The sequence below is a fragment of the Chrysoperla carnea genome, chromosome 2 (genome assembly GCF_905475395.1).
Source record: "Chrysoperla carnea chromosome 2, inChrCarn1.1, whole genome shotgun sequence".
NCBI classification, from domain to species: Eukaryota; Metazoa; Arthropoda; class Insecta; order Neuroptera; family Chrysopidae; genus Chrysoperla; species Chrysoperla carnea.
This window is the reverse complement of record NC_058338.1, coordinates 9,010,330-9,029,709: the sequence shown is the minus strand read 5'-3', so window position 1 is coordinate 9,029,709 and position 19,380 is coordinate 9,010,330. Positions and strand designations below refer to the sequence as shown.

The 19,380-nt window shown below is 30.3% G+C and overlaps 3 protein-coding genes across 3 annotated transcripts; 1 reads left to right on the top strand and 2 right to left on the bottom strand.

Annotated features, from left to right (window-relative positions):
* Window positions 1–2,189: 2,189 nt before the first annotated feature.
* Window positions 2,190–4,305, bottom strand: LOC123291633 (iron-sulfur protein NUBPL). The gene is made up of 5 exons (XM_044871983.1): window positions 4,160–4,305; window positions 3,196–3,361; window positions 2,938–3,103; window positions 2,682–2,866; window positions 2,190–2,606 (listed from the first exon to the last, which is right to left on the bottom strand). The coding sequence occupies exons 1-5, from the start codon at window positions 4,244–4,246 to the stop codon at window positions 2,230–2,232; spliced, it is 981 nt and encodes a 326-aa protein (XP_044727918.1). The 5' UTR covers window positions 4,247–4,305; the 3' UTR covers window positions 2,190–2,229.
* A 55-nt stretch (window positions 4,306–4,360) lies between these two features.
* On the top strand, window positions 4,361–13,289 carry LOC123291631 (protein SMG7-like). Its single transcript, XM_044871981.1, has 11 exons — window positions 4,361–4,612; window positions 4,716–4,968; window positions 6,500–6,783; window positions 7,291–7,473; window positions 7,677–8,050; window positions 8,171–8,314; window positions 8,378–8,579; window positions 8,943–9,145; window positions 9,841–10,118; window positions 10,218–11,525; window positions 11,998–13,289. Exons 1-11 carry the CDS (start codon window positions 4,581–4,583, stop codon window positions 12,238–12,240), a joined length of 3,504 nt encoding a protein of 1,167 aa, XP_044727916.1. The 5' UTR covers window positions 4,361–4,580; the 3' UTR covers window positions 12,241–13,289.
* Window positions 13,290–15,980: 2,691 nt separating this feature from the next.
* Window positions 15,981–19,298, bottom strand: LOC123291413 (WD repeat-containing protein 5). The gene is made up of 5 exons (XM_044871689.1): window positions 18,989–19,298; window positions 18,817–18,913; window positions 17,069–17,462; window positions 16,599–16,918; window positions 15,981–16,416 (listed from the first exon to the last, which is right to left on the bottom strand). Exons 1-5 carry the CDS (start codon window positions 19,097–19,099, stop codon window positions 16,316–16,318), a joined length of 1,023 nt encoding a protein of 340 aa, XP_044727624.1. The 5' UTR covers window positions 19,100–19,298; the 3' UTR covers window positions 15,981–16,315.
* Between the last annotated feature and the right edge of the window lie 82 nt (window positions 19,299–19,380).

Genomic DNA, 19,380 nt, shown 5'->3' with positions numbered 1-19,380 from the left:
CTTAATTATCATAAATACAGTATTTTTAAAAGAAATCCTATTCATATTTTAATTGCTATTATACTTTTATTAAGACTTTTTTTTTATTAAAAGGATAAAAGGAATATTTTGAAGTTAACAATTTCAAACAGTTTTGAATTTAACGACTGACGATGTTAAACTTGAATTTAGATTCTCTTTGTTAATGCAATTTTTTTTAATTTGAGCGTGCCCAAGGAATTCAAAACTATTTGGGATTTTTAATCAATAATTTTTTTTATTTACGGATTTTATGTATAGTCCAGTCGTAAGTGTGGTTTTTTATTTAAGTAACTTCGACTTATTTTTTCTGTTCGGGATCGAAATGTGCTTGTTAAATTTTAAAAACAAAAATATATGTTCCCGAAAAGTAAAAAAAAACAACCTTGCGAATGGATTAAAACAAATACAGTAGAGTCTCGATTATCTGAACACTTTTCGTTCGCCATTTCCATATCGTTTCAATAGTCTGTGAGAAGGAAAGGAATATTTTGTGGTTAAATCACATAAAATGGAAACAGATGCATTTTTCTATACTTCCAGTAATTCGAACAGTCCTGGTTTTTATTAAATCCCGATTATCAAGACTCTACTATATTACTTATTGTTTGTTGTGTTTTTATGCAGTTTTTTTACATTCAAAAGTGCAAAATTTATTTCGAATGGATTTCGATCACGCAAAATTTATGGCCAAAATTAAATTTATTTACTATCTATATCAAAAATTTGCTAAGAAAACGATACTGCAATATAACATGATACTAATTTCACAGCCCCGTATCTGACTGAAGTTGTTTTTTATTATGGGACACTGCTTCCATGTTATTTTGTTTAAAAGCCTTATACTTTCATAGTTTGGAGTCTTATTTTGAGGAAAAAAGAACATTTTAACCTTTACAAAATTATTCTACCGAAAAACGATTTCGGATTAAAGAGTATAGTTTGTTTTTATTCATCTTAATTTGATTAAACTATTATATGGGAAATAATGTGGGTAGTGATATTAACGAAACACAAGAACTTCTTCAAACAGGCAAACATATTGAAACCAAAAGATGGTGTAATCTGTAAAGCCATTCTATGAAATCCGTAATTTCGAGTGGAGTAAGCATAAATCATCTGTCTCACAGATATACACTGATGTGAGAGGTTCTGGCCCTTTGTCTCATTGTTACTATCTTTTCTATCCATTTTATAAAAATTTGTTGTATATAGTTTTTGTCAAATTTTATTTGATTTTATTATAAAGTAGATGATGTTAATTTCTTTTTTTGTTGGTACATGGATTTTTTCAAATTTAGAAACATGAATGCGGCAGTAAATTTATATATCTAAGAATACTTTATAGTATGAGTTAGGATAACGCGAATCAATTTTCGCCATATTTTATTCGATAAAAACGTTACGTTATGCTAAATCTTACTATAGGGTGTTTCATAAATACCTACCTATATATTTAACATTTAAATTCAATAGCACGCAGTTCTTAATGATTGATTGGATTGTTCAAATTATTTTTTATAAAAAAAAAATTTATATTTTTATGTTAAATTATTTTATTTTTTATCATCGAAAACAAAAATATAATTGGATTTTTCTTTTAAAATAAAATTCATTTTCTATATTATTGAAATGTTAAATTTTCTTAGCACAATCACAATTTGTTTATTGAAAATATTTTTTTATTAAAAATTTGAAAATAAAAAGTTATATGAAATTTATATTTTGGATTTTTTTTATTTCTTATAAATATACGCGTAGTTTTACTTAGTAATTTCAGGAAGGTTGCAAATTTCATTCCTCAAGCGTAAGCCTTTTCCGCGTTCTCGAAGCGAAGGGTTTTGGCCCCTTCGCTTCGAGTGGCTTCGATTTGGCGAAGAAAAAACAAAAAGCAGAATAGTATAAGCTAAGAATAGTTGAAGTTCGAGAAACATCATCACAGTAGGCAAAAGAATTTCGATAGAAATGCTCTCGAATATTAACTGAAATAAAATAATAATAAACTTCAGAATATATTTAGACTTTATTTTATTATTATATTTAAAATAACATATCTTTTTTTATTTTTAGTTTTTTTATTAAAATTTTTGTTTTTACTATCGTTATTTATCGATTAATCATCTTTATCATATTCTCAAACAATATAACAATTATTATAAAAAATTGAACGATGTGGAAAACTTAACGATGCGTGATGATAATACGTTTATACTATGTTGTTTCTTCAGTTTTAGCCGCTTGGTTAGTTTGTTTTTTTAAATATTGCACAACACGATCAGCAATTAAGTGGAATTTATGCGATGCATCTGAATCAGGTTTCGAAATTACAATTGGTTTTCCAATATCTGTTGATGTAGCGATATCAGATTCTAATGGTATACTGCCCAATATTGGTAAGCCATGTCCTTTACAAAATTCTATTGTTCCATTACCATATGGGCTGGCATCGTGTCCGCAATGTGGACACACAACATGTGACATATTTTCAACAACACCAGCAATGTTTACATTCATTTTTTTGAACATTGCTATACTACGTGCTGTTACTTGCAAACTGGGTTTTTGTGGAGTTGTAACCATTACAACAGCTAGATAAGAAAATTTGAGAGTAATCAATATATTTCTAAAGCTTTGCTATAGTATTTTAGCGAATGTATTTTTACCAGATATTGGAATATTTTGTATAAGTGACAAATGTGTATCTCCTGTTCCTGGAGGGGTGTCAATTATTAAATAATCCAAATTACCCCATTCCACTTTCCGCAATAATGTTTCTAATGCTTGCATTACCATTAAACCTCTCCATATAACCGCTTTATCATTTTCAACAAATTGACCCATAGAAATACTGATAATTATTGCAAAAAATCTTAATATTTGTAAATAATGAATAAAATATTGCATCTAAATTCATCTTACCATTTTATACCCCAATTTCGAAGGGGTAACATTTTTCCTTCTGTATTTGTAAACGGTTTTTCTTGAGCGTTCATCATTAGTGGTACGCAAGGCCCAAAAATATCCGCATCTAATAATCCTACTTCTTTCGTCGTAAATTTTTCTTTTAAAGAAACCGCAAGATTCACTGTAATATTTATAATGAAAATTAATTAAATTGATAACTACTACGGCCCTTAAAAAAGGTAACAATCTCCTCAATATTAAAAAAGACCATACCCGAAACTGTACTTTTCCCAACACCACCTTTCCCTGAAGATACTAAAATAATATCTTTAACCCCATCAATTGGCCTTCGCTTAGGTAAACCTTTGGCCATTAATTCTTTTCGTTTTTCTTCCAAAATTTGTTCCCGGCCTTTGTGTAATAATTGTGTTCGACCAGCCTGTAAAATACATCCTGGTTTAATTTTTAAAATACCCGCTAAAAATTAAACATTTTACTTTCGTATAAAACGTACAACGTGAAGATATCAAAATTGCTGCAAAATTCTAAAATTACAATTATATTTAGAAATTCTATTTATATATATTTAATTAGCCTAAAATTAATTATCTTTTAATAAAAATTATTTAGCTTGAAAGGAAAAGTTTCCATATAAAGACTTAATTCTTCCGTTTCTGGATAATCGGCTATAAGTTATTTTACGCAATACTTAATATGATTATTGATTAAGTCACATCAGAGTAACGCAGGGTAAGGATTAAGGAACAGGTGAGAAGTTTTTATTATCATTGAGCAACTGTCGCGAAGGTTGGAGAATGGAAAAGGGGGGAGTCGCGATTTACGAAGCACTGCGATTTGATTTAAGCTCATAATTGCATCGTCAAACCTTTGTAAAACGCACCTTCATTACAATATTTTTGGAGTGAGCAGATGTGAATCGAAATTGTTACTGAATTTTGAGAATTATGGAGTGTAAGTACGGTAGAATACATGCAGCTGCAGCACCGATTTAAATTGATGGATACTCCGTGAATTTAATGTTCTTTTTCTACTACAGGCTCTTTAACTTGAAACATCAATTTTAAGTTGAAGAATTTATAATTTTTAAATTATGTAACTCGAATGTAGTTTTATTATGTAATATATTGCATACGAAGGTGGTGTGAGAACTTTAAATGAATTCGAAAATCTAACCTATTTATTCTTTAAATAAAACATTTTCGAAATAACTACTTACTGTTTTTTCAATAATTTTTTTTAATATACTCAATTTACTCATATATTTATTGGACATATTTCTTATTCCGATTGAAAAAACGTTCATTTAAATAGAAGAAAATAAACACTTCCCCAATTTCTTTTTAAATTTATAAACACAAAATTTTTTGAAATGATGTTTGATATATTTCAAACTACAACTAATAATTTTTCAAATAACTTGAAATGATCGTTTTAGAAATACTATGAACATTTCTTCGTTAGAAAATGTTCATGGTACAAAAGTTATAAAATTTTCTTGTAAAACAATATACATGATTTTGACAATTTGATTCGAATGAAATTGATATTTTTAAATGACAATACACTGATCATTGCTGTCATCAAAATTTTGTATCTTGGATATTTTTCAATTTTTCTAGATAGCATGATTTGACAATATGGTTTTAAAAGCTGCAGTACAGGCTCTCAAGTATGTGAAATATATTTTTTTAAATTTTCTAAAATATTATTACCTTAATTTTTTTGGTTATGGTACATTGTACAATTTTGATTTTTTCTTCGTGTTTTATTAGGAAGGCGGATGTATTGAAAGCCCAAGCAGCTCATGCGAATGCAACTTTACAAAATGATAAAGGGAATTGTACGAATGTACTGTTGAATGATTCGACAACATGGAGTACACGACAAGAATTAACAAATGCCTTACATCAAGTGCTTGTCTTGGATTTAGATTATGCCTTGGATCAGAAAGTTGAACAGGAACTGTGGACACACGGATTTAAAAATTATATTGCGACTCTACAACTTCTTTCTCGAGATAAAAAGGTTAGTCAATGCCTTCTCCAAATAATTCGTTAAGGCCTCCAAAAGTTGAGACACAATAGAAAACAATTTTAACTGTACTCAATTTGTTATGTGTAAATATTTTATAGTAAATGAATATGCCCTCCTGCTTTATATCTTCGATATGACTATTGTAGTTGCACGTAGAGTTGCAGCACATTCTTGCACACTTTCAAAAATGCATACATTGTTCTGAAGTCCATAAAGACATGAAAGATATTTTAAGATTTAACTTTGAGGGGAAGCATGAATTTTCCTAGCCGATAATTGCGATACCAGCTATTAAATATTGTATCCAAGAGAAGCAAACTAAGGTTAGGATAGGTTAGGTTATATTGGCTGTCCAAGAAGAACACACTTAGGCTATAGAGCCCATTGTGATACCATATATGTGTTTTACCACCTTTCCGCTGATAATTTCATTTATCAGCTCCTCAATTTCAAAGGCTGAGTGCACCTCCTTCATGCTTACAAACGAATCTAAAACACTTAAAGAAGACTTTGAGCATACTTTCAGCATGCACCTAGTTACCGGCCAATAGAAAGTAGACACAATGATACCCTGCCTCTCTCCCCTGAGTGAGACTCAACCCACTCGGTTATACTCCATCCCTTTTAAAATATTCCTATATTCATGCTCTCTACCCTCCATACTTAGAACCATGAAGGTTATAAAGAAGGAGAACGATCGCAATAGAAAATATTGTCCCCAATATTTTGAAAAAATAAGTGAGGCGCTGGGATCGCTAAGTTGTATCATAAAATGCGGGCTGTATGTGCGCTAATATACTACTTACCGACGACAGCGCGGCTGGTGGCTGAAAATGAACTATAAATTCTACAAATTTTCAGGGACAGGTGCACTAATGCTTTAGTACATAGCGATCGTTCTCCTTCTTTATAACCTTCATGCTTAGAACATATAATTAAATGACATAAGAAGGAAATTTTTATGAATTTGTTTGTTAATACCATAGAGATAAATGTTTATAACCTTTTCTACCGCCATTAAGATGGCACCGTTTCTAGCGTGAATCTCACGTTAAAATAATTTGGAGTAGATATTTAGCGACTGTTCTTACACAAAGCTCCTGGACCATCCAATAAAAAACCAAATTAAAGCATTTTTAACGAAGCTGGTGAAAAATTAATAGTTTTCCCCTGTAATTGCATTCATCCCCGGGATGGTAATGCATTTAATGAAGTTAGTCCAGTCTGCGGATATTTTGGTTTTTTGGTTAACTCTGTGATTGCGTTCATTTACTGATTCTCAGAATATACAAGAAAAGCTCAAAAAACTTAGATAATATTATGTTTACGCTAACTATCAGTGGCGGATTTAATGGATATGAAAGGAGCAGTTGCCCACTGGGCCTTCGATATAAAGCACCACTAGAGGCCCAAAGTGTATTTACGAAGACTAAAATAAATAAATTTTCTATTTAATATTTGTTAAAAATTTCGGTAAAGGTTCAGTTTTAGCATTTTTTTCTATTTTATGTGTTATAAATAGAATCCTAAGCGGGCTGAACTTCAAGCGTTATTGGCATGGTGTTTAGAATCAGCAACTGGTTTTTATTTAACCTTATTTCAAGAACTATGTGAGGCCTTTCAATTGGATTTACCATTTCGTCGACGTGGTGTTGCTTATGGAAGTTTAGTTGGCCGATCTATTGATCAACCAGTGATTCCACCTCAACGATCATCTTGTTTGTATATTTGTCAGTATTGTCTTGTACATCTTGGAGATATTGCACGTTATAGAAACCAAAGAAAACAAGCAGAAAGTTTTTACAAGTATGAATAAATTTATTTAATATTTTTGTTATTTCTGAAGCTTCAAAAAAGAACACTATGGAAATTTAGTATTATTTAAGGGGTTACGGGATTTAGTATTATTTAAGGGGTTTAAAGTTAGTATGGATTTTCCCATAGAGATAATACCATCGAGCTGCAAAGTCGCCGCCAAACGGTTGATCGAATTAGGCGTGTATAGCTGTATTCTTTTCTCTTAAACTACATTTCCGTCTCTTTCTTCCTTTCTAACTACGTCCAAGAATTCCCTTATTGCGTTTCCTATGTCTATTCCTCCTTTGATCCTTTTGATCTATTCTCATCAAGAAACAAGGACTATTAGTAAATATAAAGTTTGGCTGAAATTCATTTCCCTAAAAGAAAGAAGATGGTCCTTTATATAAAATAATAAAAACAAAATTAACCATAAAAATTTTTTGACTCTTCGGAATTCATAAACGTAATGTTTCAGTCAAAAAAGAATATGTTACTTATTGAAACATTTTTCAGGCAAGCAATTTTGCTATCACCAAGTAGCGGTCAACCTTACAATCAACTAGCTTTACTTCAAGCAAGTAGAGGCGATCGTTTATCAACAGTATTTTATTACATAAGAAGTGTATCGTTAACGCATCCATTCCCACCAGCTGCAACAAATTTAACAAAAACTTTAGAAATGGCGATTAATGATTCGTAAGTATAATTTTGTGTTTTCTACTGTAACCGAAAAGATTGAGCGCTGAATTAGATATGGAAATGATAAAATTATTAAAGGATAATATCAATGTATAAAAAGGATATTATAAAGTGGACTTCTACAAATTAAATTTATCATATTTGCCTCTTAAATTTGTTTACATATTCTGTTTTTATTTTGGTGAAATTTTTTGTTGTAGATCTAATTCTGAATCTCGTACAAAAATGTCTGTAACTGAATATACAACCCAATTTTTAAACTTACATGGACTTTTACAAACTGGCAGTGAATTAAATAAAGCTGAAATTATGGTTAAAAATTTAACATCAACCTTAACAGCATTAGCCGCTACAGAAAGTTTCAGTTGTCATCGACTCCTACAAATGCTTGCCATCAATTTTTATTCGTTGAAGGAAGCCACAGAAAATTTTACTGAAGATCAACTATCAATCGATGAGAAACGTATTAAAAATTTGGTTTTAGATTTGATTGCAGGATTTTTTAATGCATTTTTGTTACCAGTTTATACATTACAGTCTTCAAATCTTTTAGAATATCATTCCTTACCAGCAAGTAAGTTCACATTTCAAAATTACATCTTTTGTTCATTCGTGTTTGTTCAATATCTTGATATCGAAAATTTAAAGAAAAAAAAAACAATATTAAATGTGCTGACAAACTGTTCTTTTATAGTTAAACTGATTTTGGAATGGATAAAGTTAGATCCAAAACATTTAGAAAGCAACGAATTTGCATCCAGACTACAAATATGGCCAAGTTTATGCTTGCTGTTAAATTCAATTCAACCATTAATTAAAGATTTTGAAGAAAAGAAATGTAAGTGACATTGAGAATATAATTCTAAATCAGAGTAATTATTTATTTTAATTTTATTTTAAGATACACAAATTCCACTTCCTGAAGATCGCGATTTGCAAGGATTTTTACCATTAGATAAAGCATTTAATAAATTAGATTTTAGCATTGAAGATTATAAACAAGAAACCGATTTATTGAATAAGTTACGTGCTTCACGTCTTGTTCAACTTGGGCATTGGTTAACCACGTATCAGTTAAATGGAAATTATTTAATTACTTCACGGTGAGCGTTTATATCACGTTTTATATTCATTTTTTTATTTTATATAAATAATACGTTGGTTTTCAAAATAAAATTAGAATAAACAACAGTGGCGGATTTAATAGGTGGAATATACTTGGTATAAAACGAATGGAGTGTACGGTCAGTGCTCAATAAATTGATTTAAAATATTTTCTACACATTAATTTCTTCAAAACTACCTGTTACTTTCGATAAAAACTAGAGAGTAGAGCACAAAATTCGAGAAAGGGCTGAAACTATAGTTATGTTTTCCACTGGACTTTTTTTCCTTAAATCCGCCACTGATAAAAAATATTTATTTATAACATTCATTTACAATTTGTATCGATTTTCGATATAAAGGTTATCGGATGACAAATGCGAGTATACATTTGAGGCTGTCATGAAACAAGAAGAATCAAACGTATCTGACCTCTTAAAAGAATTGGAACAAATGAAAATTGATAACGACAGTTCTGCGGACGTAACATCATCGACGAGCAAGGAAAATAGTCAAGACGATGAATCAGTATCACAATTTTCCGTAGAACAACCAACTACAAAAGGTAATCCTCTCCCTAGGTAATAGTTTGGTTTGTAGGGCTGATAAATATGTGTTGTAGAAACAAAATTTTAGTAAAGGTGTTCATAATTTTTTAAGTATCTTGTATCTTTTTTAAAGCAGAGGGGTACCGCAAATGGGTCTCTAGCAATTAGACTAAGGAGTCCTCTGTACCCTCCTTGAGAACAACCTGCCACCCGAAGGTGGGACGTCTCCGTATGAGAGTATTCTGTCTAGACCAGTTACCACTCGGAAAGCCCACATTCCTCCATGGATTCGTAGATCCAAGGTTTCGAATCTAAAATTCTAAACCTTTCAAGTTTCCGCAAGGTCAAATAATATGTATGGAGGTTTCATAATTCCTCCATACAGGTAATACAAGTTTGATCATCAGAGATCCCCATGTTTGAAAGTGGCAGTTTAATCGACAGTGACCTGTCAAGAATCCCACCACTCTTCTCAACGTTGCTCTATTAGTAGAGTATTGTGTGTGTGAAGCCTCCGCTGATAAAAGGCAAAAATTATGCCTCATTTAACTACCAGCTCTTACCATTGATATAATCAAAATTTTGTTGACCTTAATAGTAATATACATTCCAAGTATTTACGACGAAGCATAAGCAGGGTATTTAAGCAATTAAATCAGTTTTTATTTTCACTTTTTCATATTAATTTAATGTTTGAAAATTTGTATTTTAGGTATTTTAAAACCGCAAGGATCTCTGGAACGTGCACGTGAAGAAAGAGAACAAGCGATGTTGTTAACTTCTGCATCGAGTGAAAATAGTTTGTTTAGTAGTAGTAACTCTGATACTAGCGCATCAAATACTACTAGTGCTGTGACCAGAGTTACGGAAAGTACGACAACTAGTAACAACAGTACTAATAATACAGTTCCAAGTAAACCTGGTAAAAAAGTGCGTCAAAATGTTGCCATGCAAGCAATTTTGAAAAAAGTTGAAGAAAACTCCAAACAGGTAATTTGTTTTGATTTATCGTTCTTTCATCCTCGAATCTCCTTGTGTAGTCTCTATACGATTAACTATCAACTATTTTTGACAAATTAAATATTTTAGGTGAAGTTTCAAACAGATGATATTGAAGTAACATCAGATCGTCCTATAAAAGATTCTGAAAATATTCCAAAAGAGGACATAGCATCCAAGAAAGGTATACTTTCACTTAAAAATCAAAGTGGATACCCTCATTTGGTTGAAGTTGATAATAATATTCCACCAAAACATGAAAACTATCAACGAAAACAACAACAATTATCTTCCACGAATCTAGAACAGAAACCATCATTTGAAAATTTACAATCAGCACCAAGTTTGAATAACACTTCACAACAATTTCCTAACACCTTACCATCAAACAATACAAACTTCCCATTAAATACGTTCCCTTCACCGCCATACAATAACACTCAAAATCGTTTTCCACCACCGAATTCCTATCGTAATATTCCTGATTTTATATCACAACAGCAAAATACCCAACCACAAAATATGCCACCAAATCCACAATACTTTTTACAAAAGGATTCTGCATTTAAGTATCCTCCCCCGAATCAAGGTGGGGGTCAACCATTTGATTTTAATACTCCAATAAATCAAATGCCCAATTATTTACAACAACCTCCACCGCAAACGTTTGGTAATCAAAATCCTAATATGATGTATCATCATCCTCCAACGAATAATACCCCACCTCAGTATAATACACAGTTCCAGAATCAAAATCAACAAATGTTTAGTAAAATGTTTCCACAAAATAATGATTTTGGAATGCATTCCAAAAAGGATTATCCCACTTCAATTCCTCAAGATATGAATAAACCACAGCAACCGCCCTCATTATTTGGCCAATCAATCAATAATTTTCAGAAAAATAATTTATGGAATAATCAAATTGATAATAAATTACCGATGCCTCCAAATGGTTGGTGGCCAAATAATCCTCCACCAGATCCATCGCCAAATCGTTATCAAACGAATTCATACGATTCATACAATATACCGTTACCACAAGCCCCTCCGCCAAATCCACATCAATCAACATTTATGCCTGATAATTTTATAAATGATTTACCAAAACCGGGTGATGGATTAATGGGACTTGGAGGACCTCCACAACAACATCACACACCGTGGAATACACCGAATTTACAACATTCTTCGCCACCTGGTGCAAATACTACGGTTCCACCGAATCCATATCAACAAATGATGATGTCAAATCAACAAAATATGAACAAAAATTTACCACATCCGAATATAACAAACAATGATCAAGGCCTTACAATGAGACAGAAAATTTTAAAGGAGAATAAAAAATTATATTCGAAGAAATCGATTGATTCGCTAAGTGACTCATCGTTTGAGGTATGTGAAATTCTTAGTATAATATTATACAGGGTGGACCATTTTAATATACAGTGTCCCCCCCCCGGATAGAGGAAACTATACTTGTAAAATTTTTTATTTTGCATTTTAAGAAAAAAAGTCATTCTTTATAAGAAGTTTTGCTTATTATGAAAAGTATGTAGGTATATTTAAAACTTCTAAATAATGTACAAGGTAGCCAAAAATTTGGTATCACTATTTTTTTTTTGGGTAAACCTCTATCCGGGGACACACTGTATATTGATATTTACTTCTAAGATCGTGTGATTCACCGATAAAGAAAAATAGACACTTTTCACATTAAACTGCTGTATGTTTTCAGGGGTGTGAGAGGGGGTGTGTCAAAGTGGGTTTATCTGGGCGTACTAATCTTAAATATGGGCGTAACCTTAAATATTAATTTCAGATATTCTAGTTCACAATTTTGATAAGTGTAAATTTTCTTTTACAGAATTCAAATATGCAATCACATTCAATGTCACCACCAGGATACTCATTGTTCAGCTCAAATTGGGCACCAAACTTATCGAATACATCATCGATGAGTGCTAGTCCTACAGTTAATAATCAAAATGAACCACCTCTAGCTATATTGGGTCAACAGTCGTTATTCTCTGGTCCTGGACCATCACCGTTAGAACGTCTTTTAGAACAACAAAAACAATTACGTGGAGTTCCACCAAAATTAAATTAAACGTCTTCATATTTTAACCTTTAACTGACGACGATAATTACAGAAAATAAATTATGCTTTTCTTGGTAATGCAATGTGAATCTGATGGCGTTAGTTAAGGGCTAAAAACGTAGTATTTAAAAAAGCTCCTAAATTTGATAATCATTTATAAAATTTAATAAAAAAAAAACAACGGTGTATTAAATTTAGTGAAAATAGTAATTATCCATTATTTAGAAGTGTGAAGGGATGTATAGCTTTGTAAATGAATAGATTTTTTTAGATTATTGTGAAAATAAGCCTTTTTCATGTATTTAATCATCAGTAGCAGATCTAGGAAAATTATTATTATTTATTTGTTCATCTCTTCTTTTTTTTTACTATCAAAAAATTTAATGAAAGGAGTTTAATTATTTGTTACTGTTTATTTTATATTTGAAAATGTTAAGTTTATTAAAAATTATGGTTCGTAAATATTTAGAAGTTTAGTTTCTAAATCTGATATAGAAAAAGGTTGTAGTCACGTATAACTATGGATAGAGGAGTAAGGTGAAAACGACTTCTATGCAATTCAAAGTTAAAAAAATCTTAATAACCGATCACCCCATATTACGGGTAAGACTGTGATACAACAAATAATTTAAAGTATTAATTTCAATATTATTTAATTCCAGACAAAAATCTAGCTCATTTTGCCTATTTTTATAAATATTAAGTGGGCTTTATAAGTTTTTAAAACTGTGTCTTGAGACTTGATAATTTCTATCTAGATACATTAAACACAGCGCTGGCCCTACTCCTTAATCAAGGTAGTTTTGGGGTATTCAATTTTTCAAAAATTAACTTGAATTTCAATAATCAATCAGGGTTATGGTACGATACGATAAAGTAACATATTAACTTAAAAATTGATCTTAAGATTTTCTTTAAAAAAAAACAGTTTCTTTTCTAGATAAGCTACTGATATTATTAATAATAAATAATCGTACTGATATAGATATTGTTATTCTAATGTTGTCCTTTGAATTGTTTCTATTTTGTTTTGCCGTTGACAAGTTAATTAATTTTTTTTTTTTACATTTATAATTTAATTTAAAAAAAAGTAACATTAATTATTCATATTTATGTATTATATATTTATCTCAAAAAAAGAAATATAATTAAAATAATTAAAACAATATAAAACTTTCAAAACAATTCAAATTATTATCGAGTTTGTGTATTTTGGAAAAAAATTCATATTATGTTTATAATTTTTCATTTCTTGTGTTATATTTTTCACATTTTTCTTTATTATTATTATTATTATTTTTTTGTTAAATGTGTCTTTATGTTAATTGTTTATTATTCGAAAATTTTATTTGTAACTAATAAAATAATAATTTTTATTTGTAACGATCGAGTTGTTTTTTTTAACCTTCGAACCAAAGAAAAGGTTGTTATAAGTTTGAACGTTATGTGTGTGTGACTGTCTGTGGCATCGTAGCGTAATTTATTGGAGAGTGTTCTTAGCTATGTTTCAAGTGCGAGTTTAGGGTAACAACTAAAAAATAGACGATAATCCTCATAATCAGTTCAGTTTGGAGAAAGCTCTAAGCAAAAAGACAATTTAATAGTGTTCTTAGATATGTTTCAAGACAAGTTTAGAGTTCCGTACCCGAAACAATGTGAATGGTTTCGGATACGGAACAACGGGTACGGAATCGGGGCAAAAATTTTAAATAAATATTAAGCTTAGATTTGATTACACAATTTATTTTTGTAGATCTATCAAAAACAATAAAGAACAGGAAAATTTTGTACTTGAAGATTATTATTTATACATTTAGAGACTTTTTAGAGACTACAAAGATACACAATATATAAAAATTTCTATATACATGCTGATACTAAACTTTGAATAGAAAGAGTTTGAACATTAATTTAAATCGAGTTCGAATATTTTTAATTAAATTAAATTTACGTTATTACTTTTAAATATTTATACGAAAATTTACAGTTCAATCAAAACCATTGACTTTAGAGTTATATAGACTGAGTGTCAAACGATTTTAAGCGTGTCAGCATCTGAGGTACTTGCTTAGGTCCAACCATTGTAGATTCGTAAGAAAAAATGTAAAGTGATACGTAATAAATATTTTATTTTTAAATCAAAAAGCGAAATAGTTCAGTGAAATTTATGTAAAACATTTTGTGGTATGAAAATTTGACATTCAATGTATGTGTTTTTGATAAATGTTCCTATATTCAATGTATATTTTTTTGATAAATGTCTTTATATGCTTTTGATAAATGTTTTTTTTTAATAAATATCCCTAGCTGACCTAAGCAATTACCTCAAATGTTGGCACGTTTCTTATTGTACGGAAAGATTGGCGATGCTTGGTCTATATAAAACTATAAAACTATCAAAGTCAATGATCAAAACAAATAAATGTTCAATTTACAAAGACAGATTTTATTATTTCTGGTAAAGTGCAATTAGAAAATTTTTTTAACTTCATTTCATGTAAAAAAAAAAAAATCTTTTACTAGTAAAAATAAAAATATAATTTTTTTTTTAATTTTTAAGTTTATTAATAGGTAAATTTTTACTTACAAACTATTCTTTTGATTTTTTACTGGGTAATCAAAATTATTATTTTCTAAATCGTTAACATATTTTAATCAAACATGTTAAATTTATTTCTTTAGGGTCAAAAGAGTGACTCAATTAATTATCAAAATGCTTCGAGTTAGACCAATAAAAGTACTTCTTTAACTATTTAACAATTTTATATAACTACTATTTACAGTTATATTATCAGCAAATATCCAGGGGTAGGGATTAAATTAAATCTTCAAGTTTAACTCTTGAATAACGGATATGTATTGATATCCGTAGAAATTTAAGAGAGTAAATATGTTTGAACTCTTGAATGAATCAAGTTTAAGGATTGAATCCTTCATGGGAAGGATTGCGAGCAGTCTTTCCCAGTATAGACTACTTAGAAAATTATACCTAAGGAAATCAGTAGGCAAACGGATCTTTAGGGAGTTGAAGGTAACTTGATTTCATAGTATTACTCCTAACAAGGATCTAATCTTTAAATGAAGAAGATTCATAATGATTCATTCTTTCGCGATACAGTAGTGCCGCCTTTCAACTAAATCGCACGAGGATTCAATCGGTCAAGACTGCGATAGGTTCCGATCCTGAGTTCATGTGATCGATTAATATACGTTAGAATTCTATTCCGATTCATATATTTATAGATATCCGAAATGTTCGCTTAGAGATTTAAAGTTGAGAAAGATTTAATCTTCAGATCCCTACCCCTGCAAATATCAAATAAATAAAATAGCGAAAACCGAAGTGACTCATTTCAAGTTTACAATTTGGAGACGAAACTCCAATGTTTTCTTTACAAAATGAATTTCAAAATAGAAAAAATTCACTCATAGTTTTATAAATATTATTCGAGTTTTCAAGAAAATTTAAGAAAAAAAGGCACTTTCTTGTTTAGATGCTTTTTAGGAAATGTTTAAAAAATATAAGCAATTGCTCCCTAATAATACTAGAAGCAATTTATCGTTCAAAATATCAGCAGAAGTTGTTCTCAGTTTTCTTAGAAAAATCGCCCTAAACGAGTTCAGCTTGTTTGTGGCTTTGATTTTAACTTGCCTGTCAATTTTTTTATTAATTTATATTTTATAAACCTTTTTATTATTATTTCAAATTCTTAAAAATACTGACCATTTCTGTTCAAATTTTTCGAATATATAAACAGCTAAAGCGGTCAAAATATAATTTTGTTTAAATATACAGGGTGCGCCATATTTAATGTCGGTATGTAAACATGGAGTAACTTTGGAATTTGTTAACCGATTTAGTTGATTAGACATGTTTTGAAACATCAATTCAATACAATTTTAACCATAAATCACTTCACCCCGAAACAACACGTTTGATTAAAATATGACTGATTTTTTTTTTTTAGAAATCAATAATAAAAATAATTACATCATTCGTATATTAATTAATTAATTAATTGATAATTAAATAATAAAATCCTTAAAACATAACATTATAATTAAATAAAAGAACTTATTACTTTTATGTATCACTTTTCCAAAGTTTTATCGTTTTGTCATTCTCCAATGCAGCTGATGCGATTATGTTTTCAGAGGGATGACATGAAGTACATAAAACAACATCTATAACAAAAAAAAAACAGGAATAATAACCATTATTGTAAAAAAATGTAATCTTGATTAAGGACTTTTGACTTTTTTCACCACTTTTTTATCAAATTTGTTGTTTTTAGCCACGAGTTACAATAACTACGGCAGCGGTATTCCGCACGGATCAAGCTAATAATTACTTATTATTGAATTACCTGTATGTCCTTGTAATTTCTGTACAATTTCTTTTGTTTGCAAATTCCATATATATACCATACTATCTTCTGAACCGCTAACAATCCATTTACCACCAGTTACGGAGAAATTTGCAAAAATACAATATTTTTCATTACGATGTCCTGTATATGTTTTTAAACATTTTCCTTTCGAATAATCCCACAATTTTAATGTATTATCTAACGTTGCTGCCAGTATATATTTGCCGTTTGGTGAAAATTTTACAAATGACACAGGTGGATTATCGTCGTCAATTAATGTTTTTAAACATTGACCCGATGCAGGATCCCAAACTCGACTAAAAGAAGGAATTTCAAACTCATGTTACATTTAATAATTTCTTTTATATTATAAATAACAACTTTCTAATTTAAATTGTTATTTAAATTCGGATTATTATTATTATTATTTTTTTTTTTTTATTAAATGAAAGGTTTATAAAATTTACCATAAACCATCGTAACTGCTGGAGATAATCAACGATCCATCTCGATTAAAGTGAACGGCACTGACAGGATCTGAATGTGCTGGTAGTGTTTTTAAACATTTACCAGTTCGAACATCCCATATTCGTACAGATTCGTCCATCGATCCAGATACGATTAAATTTGATTGTGGATTAAAATTACAACAGAACACATAATTACTGTGCCCTTTAAGTGTTTTCAAACATTTTCCAGATGATAATTCCCATATTTTTAATGTTTTATCATCACTCGCTGATACAAGTAAACGGCTATCGCTTGACCATGCAACATCACTTATACCTAATTTATGTCCAGATATTGTTTTCTCGAATTTACCATCGTATGCTCCCCATATTTTTATTAATTTATCAGCAGCTAAATGAAAATTTTTTTAATTTATTATTAGATCCAGAATATAATCATTAAGAATACTTTTGTACCGTTATTAGTCATATTAAATATACTCAATTACTATTGACAAATGCTAAGTAACCTGGTAGTCCTTAATTGGAACTACTGAAAAAGGATTTCACTTCCTGTTTTAATTGGTACGAATTTTTATCGCCCTTTAAAAATGGTAAGTACAAGTATTGCCGTCTGGTAGTCTAAATTGGAAATACCGAATACGAGTCCACTTCCTGTTTTAATTAGTAGGGATAATTATCGCAAGTTGGCGGATTTAACTCCCAGTTATCAATATTCAAGGCTAACAGAGAAGTGTGAGGAATTTTAAATACGATTTATATACCTCCCCCCCCCGCTATATTTAGACACCTACGGCGACCTCCTTCAGTCAAAATGAGCTAAAATTCGGTACGCTTCTATTCGATAGAAGCGTTGATAAATTTCAATAATTTGTAGAGGATTCCCAGGGGGAAAACCACTTTTTCCAAGGGTTGTACCTCTCTAAATTGAACTAGAAGGTTTCAGGCCGTTCCTTGCACTGTGTATCTTAAAATTGACGAGTATATGTAAATCAATTCGGGCGACTCGTTGATCGCCCGACTCGATTTCAGACTTCATCCTATCTTTTCCCACAGCAAAATGCTCTTAAACTTAGTAATTAGGCTACAAAAAAGGTTATACTTGAGATTTTTAATCCCCTGATCTCAAAAAATTTAAAAAAACGTTGGACAACACATTACTGCGGGTTGTCCACATAAGCGTGGTATGAAACCTCAAAATTTTACCATGCCTAACGTCTTCGCCTCGGGCGACAATGAACATGAGATCTGAATGATTCTTTGTTTGCTCCCGTGGTACGTAATACGTTACTATTTTTCTACTCGACGGAGGCGGAAAGCGACATCTTCGCTTAGTATAGCGGGACGAAAGTTTACACTTTTGGCTCGGAAAGATAGAAAATTAGATTATAGCTGCTTCTGAGATATTGTGAAGGTCATATTAAACTTCCCATTTGCACATGCAAGGTACAGTTTAAAAAATCGGAAATATTGTTTAAAGATACTTATTGAGAGCTTTTCGAAATGAAATTAAGATATACCGAAATATTTATAATTAATTAAATTTAATTGAATAAGTATTTAAACTATCATGTAATCATCATCAAAATGAATAATCTAATAGTACATAATTTTCGGAGATACGTTTTTCATCGTTGATCCGATGACTAAGTAAATCCTTTAGGTTTTAAAACACGGTTAACATATTGCGTCGAATGTTTACGGCATTTAAATATTAAGAAACATTAAAAAGTATTAATATTTACATGAACTGGCAAGCCATTCTCCATTTGGACTGAATTTAACTGCCGAAACTGCTCTTGTATGTCCAGCTAACGTAAACTTGAGTGTATAATTCGGTTTCTAAAAATACAAAACAATATACAATTAAAATCAAAGGCTGAAATACCAAAACTTGTTCAAAATTTGATTACATACCACACTACTTGATTTATTCGAAGTATTATTCGGTGTCATCTGATTTGAACCTTGAGGATTGCTTTGAACTCCACTTTGAAGATGCCCGGGAGATGGGCCTAAAGGAACCATTTCGTGGCGCCGTTCTAACCTTATTCAATGTAGAAATCACGTCACACAAAATGAACTTAATATTTATGTATGTTTAATTAATAATATGGTAATTTATTAATTTTTTTACTTCATGCAAAACTAGAACAATGCCTTTTTATAAATATAAACAACTGTTTAGTGTCTTATAAATATGAACGCCACTTTATTATAGGTTCGAATACAATTATTATCCCTAAAATCAGTGTTGCCAAATGCTTTTCATTTAAATTCCACAAGTATATTACTTGTAATCAATAGAG